The 24,603-nt window shown below is 35.2% G+C and overlaps 1 protein-coding gene across 1 annotated transcript; it reads left to right on the top strand.

Annotated features, from left to right (window-relative positions):
* Nucleotides 1–2,966: 2,966 nt before the first annotated feature.
* Nucleotides 2,967–6,731, top strand: LOC110445119. Its single transcript, XM_021489531.1, has one exon. The coding sequence runs from the start codon at nt 2,967–2,969 to the stop codon at nt 6,729–6,731; it is 3,765 nt and encodes a 1,254-aa protein (XP_021345206.1).
* The last annotated feature ends 17,872 nt before the right edge of the window (nt 6,732–24,603 follow it).

The following is a 24,603-nucleotide window of genomic DNA, read 5'->3' as shown; positions in this document are numbered from 1 at the left end:
AAGGGTGGCCATCTAAATATAACCAGTGGATAGCAGAGAATGACATCAGTGGCATAACCAAGGTCTAAGATGTCGCATTACGTGGTTATCCAAAGTGACGGAAGTGAGAAATACTTTTCAAAAAACAAACCTTACCAATTTGGCACACACTTCCAAACACCGCTAAATCTGCACGGAACTTGGAAGGTGGCGTTGATGGACATAACGTTAAGTACGACTGGGACAAAGACGAGACACAGTGACGTGTGTGACGAAAGCATCGTCGACGGTGAAAAGGAAACTCTTCTCCGTCCCATCAGAACCGTCAAGGTAGCCAACTGGTCCCAATCGTTCGACGTTCCATACTACGTACCTGTGAAAAAGTCGGAAGTGAGAGACATAGAATTTTACATAAAGACGGATAAAGGTGATCTGGCTTCATTCTTAAAAGATCAGGCGACGATTACGCTTCACTTTAAACAATATCCTTTTCTATCATGAATGTTACAAAGATGTACGTTCCTAACGTGGGAAAATGGATAAAATATTACCAAGAGGTGGCACGTGGAAAGGAAAATGCCTATGCAGCCAATACGAAACGTAACGTGAAGCAATTCGGTGGAGGATTGTCACAGAATTCAAACGAATTCATGATTCCAATAGACAAAACCGATAGAGAGGGAGAAAAATCTTTACCTGCGCGAGAGGTTAACGTAAGCATGGTCTCTCCAACTCAACAAGCCGTAGAACAAGCTAAATCCGAGATGAAAAGGAAACGAAGTCCACATCGTCGTCAGTCTACGAGAAAGCGTCGACGCGTACACACTTCACGGTCACACCTGAAGAAACCAAAAACAATTAAATCATCACGGAAGGCGAGTAAAAGGAAGACAGGTAAAGCAAAACGGAAGGCGAGTAAAGTGAGCAGAAAATCGGTAAAAAAACCCAAAAGGAATCTAATATCACAATGGCTGCGCTAAACAAAGATTTTTTTAGAGAAGCACAACCGTCAGAATTAGCCGTGTTTGACCTTCCACCAACACAGACGGCCGTAGAAAACCTTTACTATCAAGACGTGTTACCGATATCACAGATTACGAGCGATTCCGTTGTGGAATTCGTCGTCAGTGGACAGAACGGATTGGAATTGATCGATTTTCGAAACACTTTGATATATGCCAAGGTAAAAATAACGAAAGCAGACGGAAGCGCCATAGCTGTTACTGAAGACGTGGGACCTGTCAATTTGTTCTTACCTTCTTTATTTTCTCAAGTGGACGTCACCGTACAGGGGAAGACCATCGTATCTACGACCAACCATTACCCTTGCAAGGCCTACATACAGAGTCTCCTGAAATATGGTATAGAAGCAAAGACGACCCAATTGACTACTCAGATGTGGGATAAGGATGATGAGGGAGACATGGACGAACACAGTCCTAGAACCGGTTCAAACGGAGCGTTGCTAAAAAGGGCTCAGATGTTTCAAGGTGGGAAGGTGGTAGATCTGTTCGGCCCGCTCTATCACGATTTGTTCAAGATGGACATGTATCTATTGAATCAAGTCAACGTCAATATCAAACTTTACAGATCTAAACCAATTTTTTGTCTCTTGTCCGGCACCACATCTGCCGATTACAAGGTAGTATTCGACGACATTCGACTGCGTGTAAGCAAAGTCAAGGTCAACCCAGCCGTCATCTATGCACAAAGTCAAGCTTTAGAAGTGACCAATGCTAAATACCCGTTTACGCAGACCATGGTTAAGCAGATGACCATTCCTGCCGGGACGACAAACTTACATACGATAATATATTCAAGGCATGAGACCAAATCTGGTGGTAGTTGGATTCGTAAACGCCACCGCTACCACCGGTGACTATGAACAGAACCCTTGGTTCTTCTAACCTTATGACGTCACATCTATAGGGTTCTATGTCGACGGAATACCGGTGGGTGGCAACCCTTTAAAACTCAAGTACGGAGCGACCGGTGGTCAGACTACCATTTCCGTTCTGAGGAACATGTTACAATCGACGGGGAAATGGCTCAACGATGCCGGTTCTGACATAGAAGTCAGTAGACGTCAGAGAAGACGAAGACTACTGGCAGTGAGTAAAATATTACCCATATTCTTTAAAAACTATTTAACATGGATAGAGCAATGATGTTGATACCAAAGACAAAATACGACGACATCATTAAACAAGAGAAAATGAACGGTTCACCTAATACCCACATGAGCACTATCGAAGATGACGTCATCCCAACCGATGATAGGACGCCCATTGCAATGAAGAAGTCGGGAGAAAAGACCAGTGTAGCAATAACAAAGAATACCGATAAGAATGAAACCGACCCACCTGATACGTCAGATGTGATGAATGAGTCAAAGAAACAGTTCAGGGAACAGTCCAGTAAAGAATCGACCAATCAGGGAGATAGAGCCACATCACTCAGACGAAGCATGCGCGGAAAAGCAAAGAGTCAGCGAGGCGGAAAACTGTATGTGAAGACTACGCCTCCTCAATTCGAGAGCAACCTTAAACAGATGAGACGTAAGTGGCTGTCATTCAAGATATGAACTCTGATGAAACCAGACCAGCAACATGGCAGCACGATTTTTTGACGATTTACTCGATTCGGCGTCATGTGGTGACGGAAATGCCATACAAACAGCGAGGAACTTGAAACGGATATTGAACTCTATCGATTTATCTCCAAAGAAAAAACCAAGAAATGAAGATAACGTACTCAGAGATAGACAAAATGTGACGACTTGTGATGTGTGTGGGAAACAATGTCTTACCGAAAAGAAACTAAAGGCGCACGCGAATAGACACTATCTTCAATCGACATGTAAAGTGTGTGGAAAGATATTAAACGATCCAAGCAACTTACAGAGACACATGAATTCTCACAAAAATCAAAGTTCATACAAATGTCACGTGTGTGGTAACTCCTTTACGAGAAAATATACTTTGAAAATGCACGTTAAAAACAAACATGGATTGACTGGTGGAGATCTCCCTAATACTAATCCCACCGGTAGCCGATTACCTGATCATTTTAGAACCAAAACATCATCATCTTCCGGTGTCCAGTCGCCACTGCCGGGCCCTTCCGGTGTCCAGTCGCCGCTGCCGGGTCCCTCCGGTGTCCAGTCGCCGCTGCCGGGTCCCTCCGGTGTCCAGTCGCCGCTGCCGGGCCCTTCCGGTACTGGCCAACCAACGGGAGAACATACCTATTCGGATGATGTGAGCTTGGGAGGAAATGCTAACGTGAGAAACATATATCCACATTTCAGTGACAATAGTGACATACTCACTTTTTTTGCCAGCTCCAAAACGGAAGTGATGAAACATTTAAAACTGTTGTGTGAGAGATTGAACGGAATTAAGTGGTATCTTAACATTCGTGTTTCATTGGAAAAGGAAACTAGAGAAGGTAATGTAGTCCAGACCACCCCACATTTCTTGAGTAAAGCATACATATTGATGCCAAATGATTCTGGTCTAGAACACGATATCAATGCAGCTTATCAGAAAATGTTTGCCTCGATTGAGGAATTCGTTCGTAAGGGGTCTGCATGGGTACTCAAGAAAATCATCAAATTAGAAATACACGTTGCAAATTACTCACCTTTGAGTGGCACTTCCTACATACCGACCCCGACTACTTTTAAACGTCACAAAATAGTAAATGTCTGTAATCGTGACGAAAAATGCTTCTTATGGTCCGTTTTGGCATCTCTCCATCCTGCCGATACCTTACCCGAACGCGTCTCCCATTACGAGAAGTACGAAAGCGAACTAGATATGACAGGTATCCAATATCCAGTCTCCATCTCCCAAGTACAAAAGTTTGAAAGACAGAACGACGTATCGGTAAACGTGTTTGGGCTCGAGGACAAAACCGTCTATCCCATGCATGTGACCAAGACGAAACAGTCCCGTCACCATGTCAATCTGCTCTTTTTACAAGAAGGTGTAAAAACCCATTACTGTTTGATTCCAAATTTAAATATGTTTTTGAGCAGAACGAAAAAAGGGCATAATCTGACACATTTTTGCCAGCATTGCCTGCAAGGTTTCACGAGTAGTGTTTTATTAAACAAACACGTGGAACTGTGTTCCACTCACAAGACACAGAGAGTAGAGTTCCCCAGTGAAGACGACGCTCTGTTGTCGTTTGGAGACTTTCAGAAACAAATGAAAGTGCCATTCGTAATCTATGCCGATTTCGAAACATTTGTAGAGAAAATGGACTCATGTGAGCCCAACCCAGACCTTTCAAGCACGACTAAGAATACAAAATTCAAACCCTGTGGGTTTGGATACCAAGTCGTGTGTATGGAAGATAGATACACCAAACCACCCGTCATTTACAGGGGGGCTGACGTTAGCAAAACGTTTTTGAAATGTATCATAGAGGAAGAAAAACGAATTAAGGAAGTTTTAAGCCACCCAGAACCGCTAGTCATGTCTCTCCAGGACGAGCAGTCGTTTATGGAGAGTACTCGGTGCCATATCTGTGGTAAACATTTTACAGAACAAAGTACTGTGGTACGAGATCACTGTCATTTGAGTGGGAAATTTCGCGGCGCCGCTCACAACGAATGCAATTTGAAGTATAAATACCCCACTCACATACCTTGTGTGTTTCATAACCTAAAGGGGTTCGATGCTCACATCCTGACGGAAAGCGTGGGCCTATTTAAAGACCGCAATATCAACTGCATTCCAAACAATACAGAAAAGTACATTTCGTTTAGTCTTGGCGATATTAGATTCATAGATTCGTTTCAATTCATGTCTCAGAGTCTAGAGACTTTGACAGAAAATCTTGCCAAAGAGGGTTTGACGAAATTCAATAACTTCTCTAGGGAGTTTACCGAATCAGACGCCAAATTACTACTAAGAAAAGGGATATATCCCTACGAATACGTAGACACTGCCGATAGATTCTCAGAACAAAAGCTCCCCTCAAAAGAGAAATTCTACAGTTCGCTGAGTCGATCAGACGTGACAGATGCTGATTACGCGCATGCACAATCCGTATGGGAGAAACTGAACATTCGAGACCTCGGTCAGTATCACGACCTCTACCTCAAGACGGACGTACTACTATTGGCCGATGTCTTTGAGAACTTCAGAAACATGTGTCTCGATTGTTATGGGTTAGATGCGGCTCACTTCTATACCAGCCCAGGGTTGGCTTGGAGTGCAGCCTTAAAAATGACGGGAGTGAGGTTAGAACTCATCAGAGATCCAGACATGTATCTCTTATTTGAAAACGGAGTGAGAGGTGGAGTTAGCATGATATCAAACAAATACGCTCAAGCTAACAATCCTTACATTCCAGAAACGTACGACCTCTCCCAACCACACTCGTACATCATGTACACAGATTGTAATAATTTGTACGGGAAGGCCATGTTGGAGTCGTTACCCGTCGGCGGGTTTCGGTGGGTGGAGAATCCACACACATTTGACATAACCAAAGTCTCCAAAGACGGAGACTTGGGATATGTACTCGAAGTAGATCTGGAATACCCAGACGAACTTCACGACAGCCATTCCGATTACCCCCTCGCACCGGAACGCAAAAAAGTCTCCGACAATGAATTGTCACCAACTAGTAAACAGCTGTGGAAAAGTTTACATCCTAGCCCCAAACACACTGGTGACACATTATACGGGCGCGTTCCGACAGAAAAACTGATTCCCACATTAGAAAACAAGACGAAATACATCTGCAATTACAGAAATTTGCTGTTGTACGTGAAACTGGGTCTCAAAGTCACCAAAATTTACAGAATCCTAGAATTCAAACAGAAACCTTGGTTACGCCCGTACATACAATTCAACACGTCAAAAAGAGCGGCATGTACGAATGAGTTCGAGAAAGATTTCTTTAAACTCATGAACAATGCCGTGTTCGGTAAGACGATGGAGAACGTGCGCTCCAGAGTCGATATCAAGCTGGCACACACGGAAAAGAAACTCAAAAAGTACGTGGCCAGACCTTCATTTCAAAGGTTTACTATCTTTAACGAAGATTTAGTAGCCGTTCAAAACGACCAAGTCAAACTCGTACTAAACAAACCAGTATATGTAGGACAGACCATTCTAGATCTGTCCAAGTGTATCATGTACGAGTTTTATTACAAGTACCTAAAACCGAAATACGGAGATGGAATCAAGCTACTCATGACGGATACGGACAGTCTTTTGTACCACGTCCAATGTCCGGACGTCTATGACGACATGTATCGGGACAGACATCTGTTTGATCTGTCCAATTATCCGATCGACCATCGCTGTCAAGACACAAGAAACAAAAAGATACCGGGATATTTCAAGGATGAAACGGGAAGTGAGCCCATTGCAGAGTTCGTAGGACTTCGTGCCAAAATGTATTCGTACGTGTACGCCGTGAGAAATAGAACTGAAATAGAAAATCTGGTAGTCCTATGGAACGACATGAAAGAAAAACAGGTAGCTAAAGGTATCGCAAAGGCGACCATCAGACGTGATCTTAGGCACGACATGTACAGAGACTGTTTATTCGCCGACAAAACGAAAATGTGCAAAATGAATTCCATCAGAAGCGATAAACACCAGCTGTACGTGTACACCGTCAACAAATCGGGCCTGTGTTCCTTCGACGATAAGCGCTGGGTCTTACCCAATCGGTGCGATACGCTTTCATTCGGTCATTATATGATATCTGCAATGGGTTGGCAATAAAAAACAGAAATGTAGTTTTACAAATATTTATTTAAAATATCGGACCGAAGTCGTCATGAAAAAAATACCGTAAAACTTATAAGTTGCGTTCCGTTTAAATACAATATCATTTATGTTGTATATTCAGAAGATTATATTTAAAAACAAAAGTATTAAAACAATTTCAACTAAGTTTAAAAAGAAATAAAGCCCCGTTTAATTAAGTTTAAAAAAGAAATTAAATTCCGTTTAATTATGTTGGAAAAGAAATAAAGTTCCGTTTAATTAAGTTTAAAAAGAAATTAAATTCCGTTTAATTATGTTGGAAAAGAAATAAAGTTCCGTTTAATTAAGTTTAAAAAGAAATTAAATTCCGTTTAATTATGTTGGAAAAGAAATAAAGTTCCGTTTAATTAAGTTTAAAAAGAAATTAAATTCCGTTTAATTATGTTGGAAAAGAAATAAAGTTCCGTTTAATTAAGTTTAAAAAGAAATTAAATTCCGTTTAATTATGTTGGAAAAGAAATAAAGTTCCGTTTAATTAAGTTTAAAAAGAAATTAAATTCCGTTTAATTATGTTGGAAAAGAAATAAAGTTCCGTTTAATTAAGTTTAAAAAGAAATTAAATTCCGTTTAATTATGTTGGAAAAGAAATAAAGTTCCGTTTAATTAAGTTTAAAAAGAAATAAAATTCCGTTTAATTATGTTGGAAAAGAAATAAAGTTCCGTTTAATTATGTTGGAAAAGAAATAAAGTTCCGTTTAATTAAGTTTAAAAAGAAATAAAGTCCAAATTCATGATTGAAAAAATAAAGTTCAGTTTAATTTAAAAAAAAGTTTCAATTTAATTTTTACGTTTCAAAATCGTGTTTAGTTTTTGAAGTTCGAATTAGAAATAAATTTTTTAAAAAAAGTTAGTTAAAATTAGAAATGAATTCAAAAATTTTAAAGTTAAAATTTGAAATGAATTCAAAAATTAAGTTTTAAAAAGTTTTAAAGTTCATATTTAACGTTAACGTTCACATTTATGTCAAAGTTTAAGAAAAAGGCAGTATGAGAGGTATCATTTAAAGGTCGCATATTCTGAAGTATGAGAGACATCATTTAAAGGTTACATGACATATAAGTATGAGAGACATCAGTAAAAGGTTACATGATGATTATATATTCTGAAGTATGAGAGACATCCTTAAAAGTTAGTCGAAGTATTAGAGACGTCATATACATGCATACTTAATCTTGTGTTTGAAATTTTTAAGTTGCGCCAGATAAAATAACTTGAATATTGTTATAAGTTCAACAAACATGTATAAATATATAGAGAGGGAGAATACATGTTGATTATCAATTTTTGAGGAAAAAACAAGGTTTGAATAAGAATATTTAAAGTTGAAGTATGAGACGTATCATATAAAGTCGAAGTTTGAGAGTTCATATGAATTATGAGAGACAAAGTATTACTATAGTGTAATTATTTTGTACATTTTCAGGTTATAAATACATTTCACTTATGTTTTGTATGACGTCATTCTATTTCTTAATAAAAAGATATTTCAAAGCGAACACAAGTCGTTTAGTTCTCCCTACATTCCGATATACAATCTAACACCGACTCATCATAGGTACCAAAAACGGCTTCTACTTTACAGTAACATCGATGTCTCCTCAACCTTTTCATGTGGGAACGAACTCTTCCATATTTTAACTCTACTACACTATCGATAAAGAAGTAATTTTCATTTTTGAATTCCGGATAACGCCTCTTTATAGCTTTTACAAGATAACGATAGATGACGGATCTGCAGATGTCGACCTCGTGGCAACCGAATAAAATACTGATGAAACATAAATTAGTAGCATAGTACGATCTATCTTTTCTCGAGAGCTTCCATCTGATCAACGTTTATACTTCGTATCATGGGTTTTCTATATCGTACTCTGGTATTTCCGAGTTCTTTCAGAAAATAGATCCGCCTGTAGACTAGTGAGTGTTCCATTCCGTCAACTCAAATGCAATGGATGAGTAAGTAACTTGTTCTCAGTTTTAATGTTTAACCATCTCTACGGCATCAGATTCCTTTCTGTCTCATTAGGTATGTTATCACCAGCATCTAACAATAAAGAACATTTTACAATTAAAAACAAAAACCCCATAAGATCTGCAACCGACAATTATTTGCATCATATACTAATATACATGTACTAACGTCATAAAAGTAGCCATATCAAGTAAACAATTATCCGAATTGGATATAAAATGAGCCGAAAGCAATTATACTTTTGAAAGGTATCAAAATAAAACATCCATTTGTTAAAGTAGTTGAATATCAATCAGCTAAATTGTAGCGTAAATTTCGATCACAGCGTATTAGGAACTTTTCTTTGTCATACACTCTGTCAAATGCATTTTTTTATTTTTCCCCTTTTTAAAGATTATTTGATTTTATCAACACATGTTGATTCAAATAGGAAACTTTTGTTTGTTTCTATAGATATCTAACTGCAGAGAAGTGTATACATCTATTTACATATGTATTCTATCTCATTCGTATTAGTAACCAAATTTACCTACTTCACTGTTGTATCTGCACTGCTCCGAGAAAAAGTGTAAGAACATAGTATTATTTTCTTTTGAAACTATTTTTCAATTGTTTGATTCTAACACTAGTTAAATAAATGGTATATGCTGTTTCCATTTTTATTCTAACATGTGGACAGATTTTGTTTGTAAACTTAGAAGTTATCAGTGTTGTTGGTAGAGATGGGAATATGACAAAAGTCAGATCGACTTTGGTGTATCTTGTATCTTACATTTGTTGTTGGTGTTCACTGTTTCCACATATCTTATGAAAAGTTGTTTGTCGAGATAATTTTGTGTCAATTTCTTTAACAAAATACTTTAATTTAACTCATACCTGTTACAAATGTAACTTGAAAACAGTTTTGTTCTTGTAAATCTTCATAAATAATCAAACAAACTGTTACATATTATGTAAAAACCTGTTTTCGTAAAGTTTCCTGATACAAATTGTTTTATAAATGTTGTGTATTTTAAACTATTTCACATCTGTTAGATGTTTTATTTTAAAAAAAGGCATACTTTTGAATAACATCTCTAATGTAAAGTTGTTTGCCAATGTACTTTTGTGTCAATTTCTTTAACAAAACACTTTTATTTAACTCATACCTGTTAAACATTTAACTTTAAAAGACATCCGTTGTTGTAAATCTTCATAAATAATCAAACAAACTGTTACATATTATGTAAAAACCTGTTTTCGTAAAGTTTCCTAATACAAATTGTTTTATAAATGTTGTGTATTTTAAACTATTTCACATCTGTTAGATGTTTTATTTTAAAAAAAGGCATACTTTTGAATAACATCTCTAATGTAAAGTTGTTTGCCAATGTACTTTTGTGTCAATTTCTTTAACAAAACACTTTTATTTAACTCATACCTGTTAAACATTTAACTTTAAAAGACATCCGTTGTTGTAAATCTTCATAAATAATCAAACAAACTGTTACATATTATGTAAAAACCTGTTTTCGTAAAGTTTCCTAATACAAATTGTTTTATAAATGTTGTGTATTTTAAACTATTTCACATCTGTTAGAGGTTTTATTTTAAAAAAAGGTATACTTTTGAATAAAAATATGTTATACAATGTCTGTTATCATACTTTTGTGTCAATTTTCTTTAACAAAATACTTTAATTTAACTCATACCTGTTACAANGCTGTAATGTGTTAAAATAAATGTTTTAATTTGAAATCTATCTTTTCTTATTATTCTTAGTTGTACAATTCAAACCTAAGCAACATGTCTATAGAAGTTTTACAATAACACTCAGTGATGTATTAATACACAATGTTTGCTTGCTTGCAGTAATTACTGAAATCGCAGTTTTCCACAATTTGGTCCAGTCACTTTTAAATCATAATTATTGACATGTTACTTTCTGATGAATAGTGAACGTGTTGACGTAGCAAATGTTCACGCTCTTGACATTGTTACTAACTTTACGGTGTACTATGCGATCGTTACTTGATAATTTTCCTGAAGGATTCATTCGTCATCTCCTGTTAACATTTGCTCCACCTACTCTTTGCTCTCTTAGTTCAATACATATGCTCTCTCAGATAGTAGGTATTCACTTTATCGTTGAATACAGGCTTATTTATGTCGATGTTAATCAATGAACCATTAAAACGTTTCGTCGTCTTTTAAATTCAAGTGTAATACCTTAACATTTCTCACATCATGAAGAAAAAAATGGACACTTTCATATATTTTACTGCAGCGGTTAAAAACATGACGTATTTCTAAGGTTTTGATATGTTTATTTTATTTACCATGTGAATTTATTGGTTATTATACGATACATAAAGTTTTTATATATCGAGTATATATGGATCAAATTCAAAATCTATAAGATTCGTAAACAATTTGATGAAATATCTTTTGGTAATTAATGATGGAATTTACTGTGTTTTAATTAATGGTTGATTTTGTGGTGTAACGTCAATCTTTAATAGAAAAAACTGTCTGTCGACTTCCATCTCCATTTATCACATTTTACCAGTGAACCAAAACTTTGGCGATTGGTAGTTGTGGTTTTACAGGCTTTGGACTGTCTGACATATAATGTCAGGCTGGATTAAAGTCGTCCGTCCGTCTGTCAAGTCTGCCAAAGATTGTCAAATGAAGATTGCAACACAGTTCCAGAGTTTTTCATCTGATTCAATATTAAAGGTACCATATGACATAATAATTTTCACTTCTTCAAATAATCTTAGGTTTAACACTACCACTCTCTGTATTTTATCAAATGATAGTGAAACATCCAAATACAGTCCTTTATTCTCCATGCGAATGCGATCCGTATCTCTTAACTCTGCATGTACAATTACTGGTCCATGTCTAATTAATGGTTCATTAGAAAGTAGAGTTTCTTTACGATCACTTTGATGGAGTCACTTTGGATATCATGACTAATATTTATATTGAGGTGAACACTTTCAGTATCGAAGACAATAACAAAACAGCGCATTTTACTATTTTTCCCTTTCTTAATAAAGCTTCTGCAGTCATCATTATCCATAACTCCAAGTCTGTACAGGTTCAAGTTTATAACTGATCTGTTTTCGGACACATCAAACGACTATATACAGAGGTCAATTTTGAAGTAGATTTTATGTCGTGACTTGATATTGGGTGGGAATATAATTGAAATTGTATCGTTAAGTTCAGATCATTAGTGTCATGGCTTCGTCATTTCACTAGATGTCACATCGGTGGCCGTACCACCTAGGTGTTTTTCTCGTATATTCGGTGTTGATAATTTTACGTATTATTTTTGTTTAGAGTCGGCTCGTATCACCGTGTCATTCAAGTTCAGATCATTAGTGTCATGGCTTCGTCTTTTCACTAGATGTCACGTTCTGTCACAGCTTCATCCATACATTAGTTTTGTTTAGAGTCGGCTCGTACATGTATCACCGTATCATTCAGGTCAGGTTACATGGACCGTTGCATGGACCGTAGCATGGACCGTTGCATGGACCGATACATGAACCGTTTCCCCCTTGGTTTAACATTATTAGCATGGACCGTAGCATGGACTGCATGGACCGTTTAATACTCTTAAAATACCACTACTCCTGTATCTCTCAATTAGTAAACAAAACATTCCGTAGTCGAGCGACAAATAAAATTTACGATTTCGTCAAATCGTTTAACAGCTGAACAATACAGTCGATCTTGAAAGTTGCGACAGGTACATGATTGTTTTTAAAGAAATCCTTGATGGATACATATTACCAAACAAATTAATCTTATTGAAGATATAAGACGGCCAAGGTTTAACCATCAATCTGGCGTGAAAACGTATTCGGTTGATCTACCGGACAACGCGAGATCTTTGAGGGGACTCAAGTACATTTTTTAAGTATGTCAGGTTTTTATCTTGGACCCATGTGTTTTGTCAATATACTTACTATATATTTTCCATTAATAGAATAAGTATATACGTAGCACGAATGGTCACGTCAGTTGAATGCAATTAAGCTACAATTGAGTTATACTAATAATTATTATCAATCTTAGCACTATATTTTGTCTTACTTCTCTTTATCAAATGCTCAGCAGTGCTGTTTGTTTGGGGCTTACATGGGTTAACGACATATTTGTTAAGGTAAAAATGAACCATTATCCTTTTGGGTCTTCTTAGAGGACATAAAAGAGACAAAGAGAATTTACTGTCCTCAATAGCAACGCTCTGGATCTGTCTTTCTTTTTCTCTCGAATATGGTTCTGTCCTCAGGTCGGAACACACCAAAGTCCTTAAAATGGTATTGTAGTTGTTATTCCCTGTTTAATGTTCAGCACTAAGGGTAATGGAAACACGTGGTTCGCCCGTTGTCAGTGTAATGTGCACTGTCTCTCAGTAACGCCCTCGACATATCGGGTCCCATTCTCCTGAATCATGTCGGGCCAATGATACTCTATATCAAATTAGATTAGGATAAAGCTAGAGGACAAAGTAGGTAAAGATTATTTACATTAGCAAACTTTGTTGGGCTCCATCTAAGGCAGCTACTTGTAAAATATCACGACTCCATGCCATTCACTTCTTCAAAAAGACATGTTTGCAGTTTTGGTTATATTTGACCCATGTGACCTAGAAAGTAGAAAAGTTGAAATAATGTCCAATAGCAAACTTTGTCGGGCTACATCTATGACAGTTACCAGCCAAATAATATATTTATATGCATTTAGATCATTTGAAGTTTTTGACATGTTTGGCTCCTGTGACGTTGAAAGTAGGTTGAGGTCATTTTCATTCGCAAACATCGTTGGGCACAATCCCAAGAAACAACCAGCAAAATAATATGATTCTATGCATTTCGATTGTTCAGGAAAAGACGTTTGATAAATTTGACCCCTGTGACCTTGAAAGCGGGTCAAGGTAATTTCCATTTGCAAGCTCGATCCCTAAAAGCTACCAGGGAAAATATTAAGACTTTATTCTTTTTCAGTTCTTCAGAAAAGGCGTTTTAGGTGTTTGACATATTTAACCCCGTGACCTTGAAAAAAGGTCAAGGTCATTTTCATTCTCAAACTTGGTTTGGCTCCATCTAATTAGCTACCAGCCTGATATTAAGATGCTATACCTTTCAATTCTTTAAGAAAAGTCGATCGAAGTGTTTGAAATTTGACCCCTGTGACCTTGATAGTAGGTCAGGGTCTTTTTCGTTCTCAAACTTTGTCGGGCTTTTACCAACGAAGCTACCAGACACATAGTAAGAGTATATATACCTTTCAGTTCTTCAGATGAAGTCGTTTTAAGTATTTGACACTTTTGACCCTTGTGACCTTGAAAGTAGGTCAAGGTCATTTTCGTTCTCAAACTTTGTTGGGCTCTTACCAACGAAACTATCAACCAAATATCATGACTCTAGGCCTGTCCATTCTTCAGAAGAAGTCGTTCAAAGGAAAAATTGACGGACGACGAAGACGGACAGACCACAGACGCCGCGCCATGGCATTTGGCCACTAGCCTTTCGGGCAGGTGAGCAAAAAAACAAATCTCTTGAATATACTCTGTCCTATCGGTTGTGCATCCCTAGGCAAACGTTTTCATATGATTTTAGCTGTTGCAAGGACGCTAAAATCCAAACACACAAATTTATTAAAAATGGTAGTTATTAGTCCTTGCTATTTAAACGTTCAGCATTTAGGGTAATGGCAACAACAGGTTCACCTGATGTTGGTATAATGTGACCGAGTAAAATATTGTGCTGGGTTTCTTCGGTACGGTATTTCAGCGAGGTAGCATTAGATCCATGCTACAAATGCACAAAAATACACTGCCTGCAGCACTCATCAGAAATTATGCAATGACGTTGGTTATCCATAGGACGCTAAAATCAAATAAACCACGCAAAAATCAAATAAACCAAACAACAAATCAAAAAGCATCATTTCACATGCTTCAGCATTTAACATCTTTATTTGCCAATTCAGTGGTGTCTACTATGATATAAAAGTATACCAATAAGAATGTGCATACCATAATTTATTTACATAAAGTCAAAACTAACACAACGTGTGTCGTAAGTAACCATATAATTATCTATATATAATAAAAATATACAATTTTACAAGTTGTAATAAATTATCATTTCAGGACGTTTATCATCGAATTATGTAATAAGAGCACAACTATACACTCATTCATAAAAAAGGAATTACAATGCTATCTCTGGTTAAGTGTTAATAGAACATAATGGTGCCCTTAATGGGTAACACAAGGCTTGTTTAATAGTGTACCTACATTGTATGTTAGTTTAAAGCATTTCAATTTGTAATTTTCATGATACATTTTTACAATTAGATGATACACTCTCTTTTACATTTTCTGCTTTGAATATAAGACGTTTTCTTTAATCAAATTTACAATTACATAAATATTCAAATATAACTTGTATATTCAAGGTAAAGAACAAAATCTAAATCGAACTTTAACTTGGTTGCTATTAAAATATGACCTGTAAGATGTTTTGATTCTGGATGCCATTACCTTCTGCAATTCTGATGTGTTTTGAAAACTGTTACTGGTATATTATATTACAGCTTGAAATAGTCCTCAAATGTTTTTCAAATTGTACAAAACAACTGTGACAGCAACTTTCGAATAGGTTGCACATTACAATTAAACACGATTCATGGAAAATCGGGGGAGCCCAAATTGAGCACTATTCATTTCAATATATTAACAAGAGGCCCATGGGCCTTAACGGTCACCTTATATATTTATACAGAGAGTTGATTTTGTTTTTAACATGAACAGAAATATTATTCAAAGTGACAAAAAACAATAAAACCACCTTACTCAATATCTAGCATACAGATTTCAGACTAAAAAGGATTTGAAACTAGCACCTCTGATTCTTAACAAGGAAAATGAAGAAATTTTAGCACACTGGCTCCTTTGAGCCCCGCCCTACAGTCCTTGGGGGTAGGGCTGGCTCAAAATTTTCAAAGTATCAAACTGTTAATTCAAGGTTATAATTCCAATCAAGTTATTAACATGTAATATTCAAAGTATCATTTGCCATTATAAACCATAATAAATTCCCCCCCCCCCCCTCCTTCCCCAGGGGGTAAACGTGAGACCCTAGGGTCATAAACCTTAAGACCCTTCCATCTATGAAGAGTATTTGATTCTACCATATCTGGGTCTTGTGAAGAAGATTTTTGAAATTTAAGTCAATTCAACCCTTTTTGGCCCATCCCATCAGCCCCTGGGAGTCAGTCAGGGCTCATAGGTGCATACCATCAAACTGCTACCTAATACTGATAATGCTAATCCAAATTGAATTACTGCCAATGGAAATTAAACAAATGTTGGTCCAAAATGTGATTTCCCTATATAAACTATAGTAAAGTTTACCCCCTTCACAGGTTGAAATCTGAAACCCCAGGGTCATGAAATTAACAATTTTAGTAAAGCACCTTAAGACCCTTCCATCTATGAACAGTATTTGATTCTACCATATCTGGGTCTTGTGAAGAAGATTTTTGAAATTTAAATCAATTCAACCCTTTTTGGCCCATCCCATCAGCCCCTGGGAGTCAGTCAGGGCTCATAGGTGCATACCATCAAACTGCTACCTAATACTGATAATGCTAACCCAAATTGAATTACTTCCAATGGAAATTAAACAAATATTGTCCCAAAATGTGATTTCCCTATATAAACTATAGTCAAGTTTACCCCCTCCCCAGGGGGAAATGTGAGACCCCAGGGTCATGAAATTCACAATTTTGGTAAAGCACCTTAAGACCCTTCCATCTATGAAGAGTATTTGATTCTACCATATCTGGGTCTTGAGAATAAGATTTTTGAAATTTTAGTCAATTTGACCCTTTTTAGCCCCGCCCCTCAGGACCCTGGGGGCTTAGGACTAACCCGGCCGCTACTTTTGTTGACCTTTGTCAATGGAAGGTCCCTGCAAAATTTCATTAAAATTGGTTCAAGGGTTTTGGAGAAGATTTTTGAAATTTTAGTCAATTTGACCCTTTTTGGCCCCGCCCCTCAGGCCCCTGGGGGGTTAGGACTAAACCGGCAACTGTTTTTGTTGACCTTTGTCCATGGAAGGTCCCTGCAAAATTTCATTGAAATTGGTTCAGGGGTTTTGGAGAAGAAGAAGAAAATGTAAATTGTTTAAGGACGCACGACGGACGACGACGGACAAAAGGCGATCGCAATAGGTCACTTGAGACTTTGTCTCAGGTGACCTAAAAAGTAAAATTATGTCAATGGGCTCAAAATGAATCATGGCCTAACTGTAAATTTGTGTGCAGTATTTTTTATTCTCTTATCTGAATACGAAATATGGGCACTAGGCCTGTGCAACCAGATTACCATCTTACCTCAAAATGGAATATGGGCACTATATATGTACTACCATATTTGACCTCTTATCTAAAAAAATGAAATTTAGGCACCATGTCTGTACTACTGTTCCCAATAAAAGGAAGGTGTTTTGATAAATTAAATGAACCATTATTCCCAACATCACTTACATAGCACTATTTCTAAAAATAAACGGAAACAAGATATAGGTATAAATATCAAACACAGGGTTAAACATTATCATAATATAAACAAAACAAAATATACAATATCCCAAAATTTACATAATCCAGTAATGAAAATTAGCAATAATATCAAATGGTCCCATAAACAAAACAAGATGCACAACATTTGAACACAGTGCAGTCTATCTTCACAGTAACAAAATATATTGTACTGTTTTACACCAAATGTAAAGCCAGTATGTTATAATTGTATACAGCATCCTTCGTGAAATTAAATGACACTACATGTACAAGTTATAAATTAACAGACTTTTGTTGTTTTTTTAATCTGAACATATCACTGTTACTTTCTAACCATTTAAAACCCCAATGATACATTATTGTACATAATGTTTTAATTTTATGATGATTTCAGGTTAAATTTTAATGTTGCTTTGTAATTCAAATTCTAACGTCTCCCAAAACACTGCTTTATAATACCAAAGGGTTATGAAATATTAAGAAAAAAATATATTCAAAACACATCTATGGAATACTTGGCCTATTTAATTACCCATAAAATTAGATGGGTAATCCCCAAAAAAATGTCATAAAAACATTTAGGTATATTTTTGGACATTCAAAATTTCCACATGGAAATTTGTCTTGTTGGTTGCTTTTTCAGACGTTTGACAAATATTCACATTAACAACATATCACCTATTTGTGTAAAATGTCAAATTATCCTAATCTGAGAAATATTGAGTTTCTTAAATTATTTAACATAAAATGAAAACAATTTAAGGCAAATTAATTATAAATATCTCATTACATTTCATTGAGATTCTCAACATATGCATGAAAAACAGATGTTTTCTTCATATTAATACAATACCTACCAGGAGAAATTTAAGCAGAAAATATCAAGGCAGCAAAAATAGTTTGGTGTCATTGTTCAATTTCATATCACATGTAACACATGGAAAGTATCTTCAACATAAATAACTAAACAATGAGTTATTGCAAACGTCCATGTTTTAAATACGAGATATTATGGCAATCTTCAGAAAAATCAAAATCAATTAAAGGATCTTTGGAAGAAACTAGAATCAATTACCAGTATAGAGGATGGGGTTCACTAGTAGTCGTAAACTAATGGTATGACGTCGACAACATGGAGTTAACACAGGGTAGGAGATTTACAAATAGAGGGTTTAATTTTTATTGCCCACAATTTTGAACTGATTACTATAGCATATCAAATTGTAATGAAATAATGACTTCTAAATGTGATAGTAAATCATCAATTCACAGGACAGACAGCTATCGCCGTTGAAAATTGCCAATTAGTCTAGTCTATTTATATACTTATCCAACTTTATGAATTTTATAATAACAAGCAATATGTAAATTGTAGCCTTTTAAACAACCTTTATCACAACAGGTTAACTGGTTTTGTACATTTTCATATTTAACAAAAAAATAGCTTAATACAAATTATTCAAATTGACTTATGTAATTGTGTAACTTTATAATAACACTAACAGAAAGCAGACAAACATTCTGTAAACTGCACTATTTTCGTCCTGACATTTTTGTCCTCCAGCCTTTTAAGGTAGAGAGTCTCATTGCTAAGTGCTTTTTTTCCCAAAAGAGAAGAGTTCCAATATGTTTGGCATCTCCAATTAGAGTTGTTTCCCCATTTACTATGAAAAGATTTATTTATGACAAAACATATTTAATAGATTTCCCTTAACGTATGAATATCTCTACTATGGGGAATTGACCCACAAGACATCTTGACTGAAAAGCAGGGAGCTCAAACTTATCCATGCTACCAATCACGCTGTCTGTTATACATGTTAGTAATTTTTTGAAAACATATCTAAAAGACTGACACACTGTATTATATCAGTTTCAGGTACAAAATAAGAGGTCTTTTTTTTTTTGCATAGAATACTTGCATGAATACAAAAATGTATCATTATACAAAAATGTATGATTATACAAAAATGTATGATAATTAAACAATATTTAAGACACAGTATGCACCTTACAAAATGATTTCAATTGACTAAATGTATACTTAACACTCCACATAACTACCGACTGATATTATTTTAATTGGTATTTGGCTATAAGTTTTATAAATGATGTAATAAATTGGTAAGTATTGTTACTCTACTGGTCATTTCTATTAACACTGTTACTAAGTAGTTTGGGTAGCTAGGCAACACATTATATTTATTTATATAAATATTCAACCAATTCATTACAAATACATTGCACTTTATAACAAAGAATGTAAAAAGCATATCATATCTTGTAAAGGAATTAAGAACAAGTTTTCAATGCAAAAGAAATTTAAGTATTTATCTTTCTTATTTGCAATGATCCTCTTATAATGATATATACAGATGAGAAAAACTTGGGATGTTACATCAACAAAGGTACACATGTGTGAAGAATGTTTAAATGATTAAGTTCCAGATCGCCCTATAGCAATAATGGAGGCAAGGTACACATGTGTGAAGAATGTTTAAATTATTAAGTTCCATATCGCCCTATAGCACTAATGGAGACAAGGTACACATATGTGAAGAATGTTTAAATGATTAAGTTCCAGATCGCCCTATAGCACTAATGGAGACAAGGTACACATGTGTGAAGAATGTTTAAATGATTAAGTTCCAGATCGCACAATAGCACTAATGGAGACAAGGTACACATGTGTGAAGAATGTTTTTATTATTAAGTTCCAGATCGCCCAATAGCACTAATGGAGGCAAGGTAAACATGTGTGAAGAATGTTTTAATTATTAAGTTCCAGATCGCCCAATAGCACTAATGGAGGCAAGGTAAACATGTGTGAAGAATGTTTTAATTATTAAGTTCCAGATCGCCCTATAGCACTAATGGAGGCAAGGTACACATGTGTGAAGAATGTTTTGATTATTAAGTTCCAGATCGCCCAATAGCACTAATGGAGACAAGGTACACATGTGTGAAGAATGTTTAAATGATTAAGTTCCAGATCGCCCTATAGCACTAATGGAGACAAGGTACACATGTGTGAAGAATGTTTTAATTATTAAGTTCCAGATCGCCCAATAGCACTAATGGAGACAAGGTACACATGTGTGAAGAATGTTTTAATAATTAAGTTCCAGATTGCCCAATAGCACTAACGGAGACAAATAACTATGATACACAGTTGCCAAGATTACTGAACCAATTTGAAAACATCAAAGTTAGACAGAATGCAACTATGGTTACCGAAACAAGCAATGTAGCATTACCGATGTCAAACAAGCACAGTTTATTAGTTTCCTTAAACAGCTATTATAACATTAACAAGAGCTAAACAGCCAGATTTATCTACCAAGGATTGTGTCCATGTTAATACAATGTACAACCAAGATTATTGTCAAACAACCAGGAGAAGTGTTAAACATCCATATTAAAAGTTACACATACAACCCACTAACCAGTATTGTATTACTCAAACTCTATACAATAACTGTATCACATGTGATCACACTTTTATACCCAAATTTGACCCCCCCCCCCCCCCCCCCCACATTCAAATCTGGCAACAACTACAGTAATACAACCAAGGTTAAGTCCAAATATCTGAAGTCACAATCAATAACTAAAATTAAAATTTGATATGTCCCATATCATACAAGAAGGAATTTTTCAAAATGATAGAGTGGCCATCTAAAACCAAAAAGTATGTTGCATTTAACATCAGAATGATTTTTACCAACTTGTTTATTTCATGAATAATATCTGGAAACTTGCTAAAGTGTTGACTGGACGGATCAACTCAAGTGTTTAGTACAGTCACCGAGAACAAGGCCATCAAAGGGAAACAACTCATGACAATTTTTGTGATAAATTTATGGATAGATTCATCTGAATAGTTTCAAAGTGTTCCAAAGGGCCTGTATCTCTCACCTTTTACTGAATAGTTTTGGAAAGCATATCATGTATGCATCCCTTAATATAGGTCAAAGAAAATGTCCTTAAGGATCCCTGTCCCACTACATTATGGGCTTCCTTATACAGTTACCTCCCCTTAATTTCGTTTTGAATATAACTGTAGCACAGTTGGACCAGGAAACTCGTAGCTCATTCAGTAAGAGCGATAGAACAATCTGAAGTCCACAGTTTGAATTCTGGTCTAGCCTGCTGAAATTTTACACTCAGAACACTGTTCCTGATTATATATTGTTCATTTCATCATTATTATTTTTTGATGACATTCCCCTCAAGGTAGTTCGCTTTCAGAAATGATTGATCAAAGCTATAGTCATACAGTTTTCAATGGGTTGTGACAGTTTTAGGCAGTGGTACGGGGATCTTTACACAAACATTATAGAAAGCAAACTTGTACAATATATCACTACTCGTACTGTTAGTTACCCATATGGTCAAGAAAGAAAGTCAAATTCATATATACTGGATCTTGAACAAACTTGGTGAGACTATCAACTAAGCAAGAAGATACAGGCCAACAATCAATTCTCTATGTCTTATGTATCTTTAGGAGAAGTGGTTTGAATAAAGAGTTTGATATCAGACAAAGAATGGACAGACAGACACTGCACCATAGCATACTTTCAAAGGAACTTAATGGCTGGTGAGATAAAAAAACACTTCCTTCTGAACTAAATTGCTAATATTGAGGCTTGAATGAAGAATAAATTGCATAAATACCAATAGATACTTGTATAGAAAATATTAAACAAAATATTTGAAATTGTGACACTAAAGCTTCACATTCTGAACAGGCACTAAGAATGAATCATTTTCAAAAATATAAAGTTCTGATTTCAAAAATACAAGATATTATTACAAGATGTCAATCCAAGCAATAGGCCTCATAAACAATGGGCTTATTTTCGAAATCTATAATGAATAGCACTTGGAAATATGATGAGTATGAGGCTTTGTATCATTAATTCTTCATACATTCATATATTGTATTCAGAATACTAACACTTAAGCTAGTATGCAACAGTTCTTTGTATCATATGTGGTTAAATTGATTTAAATATACAAAGTGATATGACACTTTGTCAAACTGAAGAAAAAAAAGAAAAGAAAATTTAACAAGTTTGACTACTTCATCACTATGATTGCTATTTGCCTTTGCAGGCAGTAAATATAAGCATATGAACAGTGAATAAAAATGTTAATAACTCCAATTGACAGAGTACTCTTGTCTAAAAACTACGGGTTTTCAATCCTGGCCAGGAATCATTTTGTACATATCTGCAATGTGCAGTGTGTTTTTATATTGTTCAGGTAAGGTTTCATATTTTGGTAATTTATAGTCAATATTAAATAGAAACCTATCAGTTTCCTTTCAAAATATTGCTCTGGGATTTTTTGTTTTATTATATGATGAAAACATATGGGGAAAATACATATTGATCGAGATGGAAATTTCACAAACCATAAAATAATGTACATTTGAAATTATCCAAATACTGAACAAACAAAGGGGCAACATTATCTAAGCCACTGAATGCTTGCCTGCTAATTAATACATTATGACTCATGATGGCAAGCCACTTTAAAACTTTAACCAAACCTCTAATATTGAGATCAGGTCTAAAATGTGAAATCTAGAAGAGGTCATTTTCTTTTCTATTTAATTGAAGAATACTATATTTTTTTTGCAATGAAACAGTATTTGAACCTACCAAAACCTCCATGTCAAATATTAACATCATAATATAAGAATTCAATGAAAGGAAATGTCCTCAAAACAGCAACAAAAACTTAACCTCTGAGAGCTAAAATCCTGAAATTTACTTGTTATAATTTATCTGTAAAAATTACCCTTATTTTTGCATAATTATTTCACATCTATAGATCATAAGAAATTATTTGCAAATTCAAAAACATTCATATTATAAATAAGTGCTGACCAAGGAATCTCTTTAATTAGGTTACTCAGTGCAACACATTTCCTTGTATATATGTAAAGGTTTTATGCAGGTTATACGATCTCAATATTGAGTTAAATCACCTGTCTGGAGTTCTGGAGACTAAGAAATTTCAAACAGGTAATATGAGGCCGTGTTACCTGCATAAACCTTTATACAACTAATAAATATAACAACATAATACAAAGTTTCAGAAAATGTTTGTATACATGTATGCATGTCATGGTTTTTAACATGGATAAACAGTAGGCCTTGAACAATACACTTACAGCACTATACAAATACTTAACACTATACTTTAACTTTTATCCATAATCTATAATAATTCACTTTCTTCCTGCAAGCCTTTATTCATACATGGAATTCCATGGATTCTAACCCATGCATTCATGAAATCTTGTTATCACTCAGATTCAAGTTCTTTCTTACTGTTTACTGTAAAAGCACTTATTTTAGTGGACTCAAATTTTAGCACATCAAATATCAAATTTTAACGGATTATATAAATAAGCCTATCGTTGATTTTGTGTACTGTCAATAAACATGTATGTTACAGAAAACTACATACAAAAACATCACCTAGCACATTAATCATAATGTAGCACAATATTTAAAGTGTGAAAAACCCTAAACTAGAATACTGCAAAATATGTATGCTAACAGTGCTTTCTTTAACCCTTTCACCCACTGTAGACCATAATGGACTCATCCAGATCAATGTGTGGTCCAGTCTACTAAATTTACATAGGAGTGAAAGGGTTAAACAACTTAATGGATGGATGGAATGTTACATGAAGCTTTTATCAGAAACACAGAACTTTCAGTAGATCCTTGATAGTATATTTTTACCCCCTCCCCCGAAGACAAGCTTTGACTCCATGGGGCTTAAGTCATTCACCCCTGAAATTTCATAATGAACAATTCCAACCTTTGAATTGGATGAGTTCAAATATGTCTTCAGGGATAAATGAGTTAAAGAACAGGTCTATTTGAAATATGTTTTGACTCTCAAAAATTCAGGGAAGTTTTGACCTCTGAAATTGCTGTATGTCAAAGTTCAACTGAAACCACTAGAACATACAGGGGAATTGTGTTCATTCTAAGCATTAATTTCAATCAACTTCAAATATTGTGAAATACTGACCAGTATACTAATCACCCCACCCCTTAAAAGGTCCTTATTTGCGTTCATCACAAATCCAACATTTAATTTTGCCATTACCCCAATTATATAACACAGCACACTGCAAATGTATTTGCAGTTATGTACTAATTCAAAAATGCAAAAAAAACTACATGCATTTTTAATAAAAACCTTTTTTTTATATATATAATCATAATATTG

The sequence above is a fragment of the Mizuhopecten yessoensis genome, unplaced genomic scaffold (genome assembly GCF_002113885.1).
Source record: "Mizuhopecten yessoensis strain PY_sf001 unplaced genomic scaffold, ASM211388v2 scaffold2087, whole genome shotgun sequence".
Classification (NCBI taxonomy): Eukaryota; Metazoa; Mollusca; class Bivalvia; order Pectinida; family Pectinidae; genus Mizuhopecten; species Mizuhopecten yessoensis.
Note: the sequence above shows the minus strand (reverse complement) of the source record. Positions and strands in the feature narration are given on the sequence as shown.

Excerpts from the sequence above, each read along its gene's own strand:
- LOC110445119 (XM_021489531.1), top strand. The coding sequence starts at position 2,967 with ATGCACGTTAAAAACAAACATGGATTGACTGGTGGAGATCTCCCTAAT.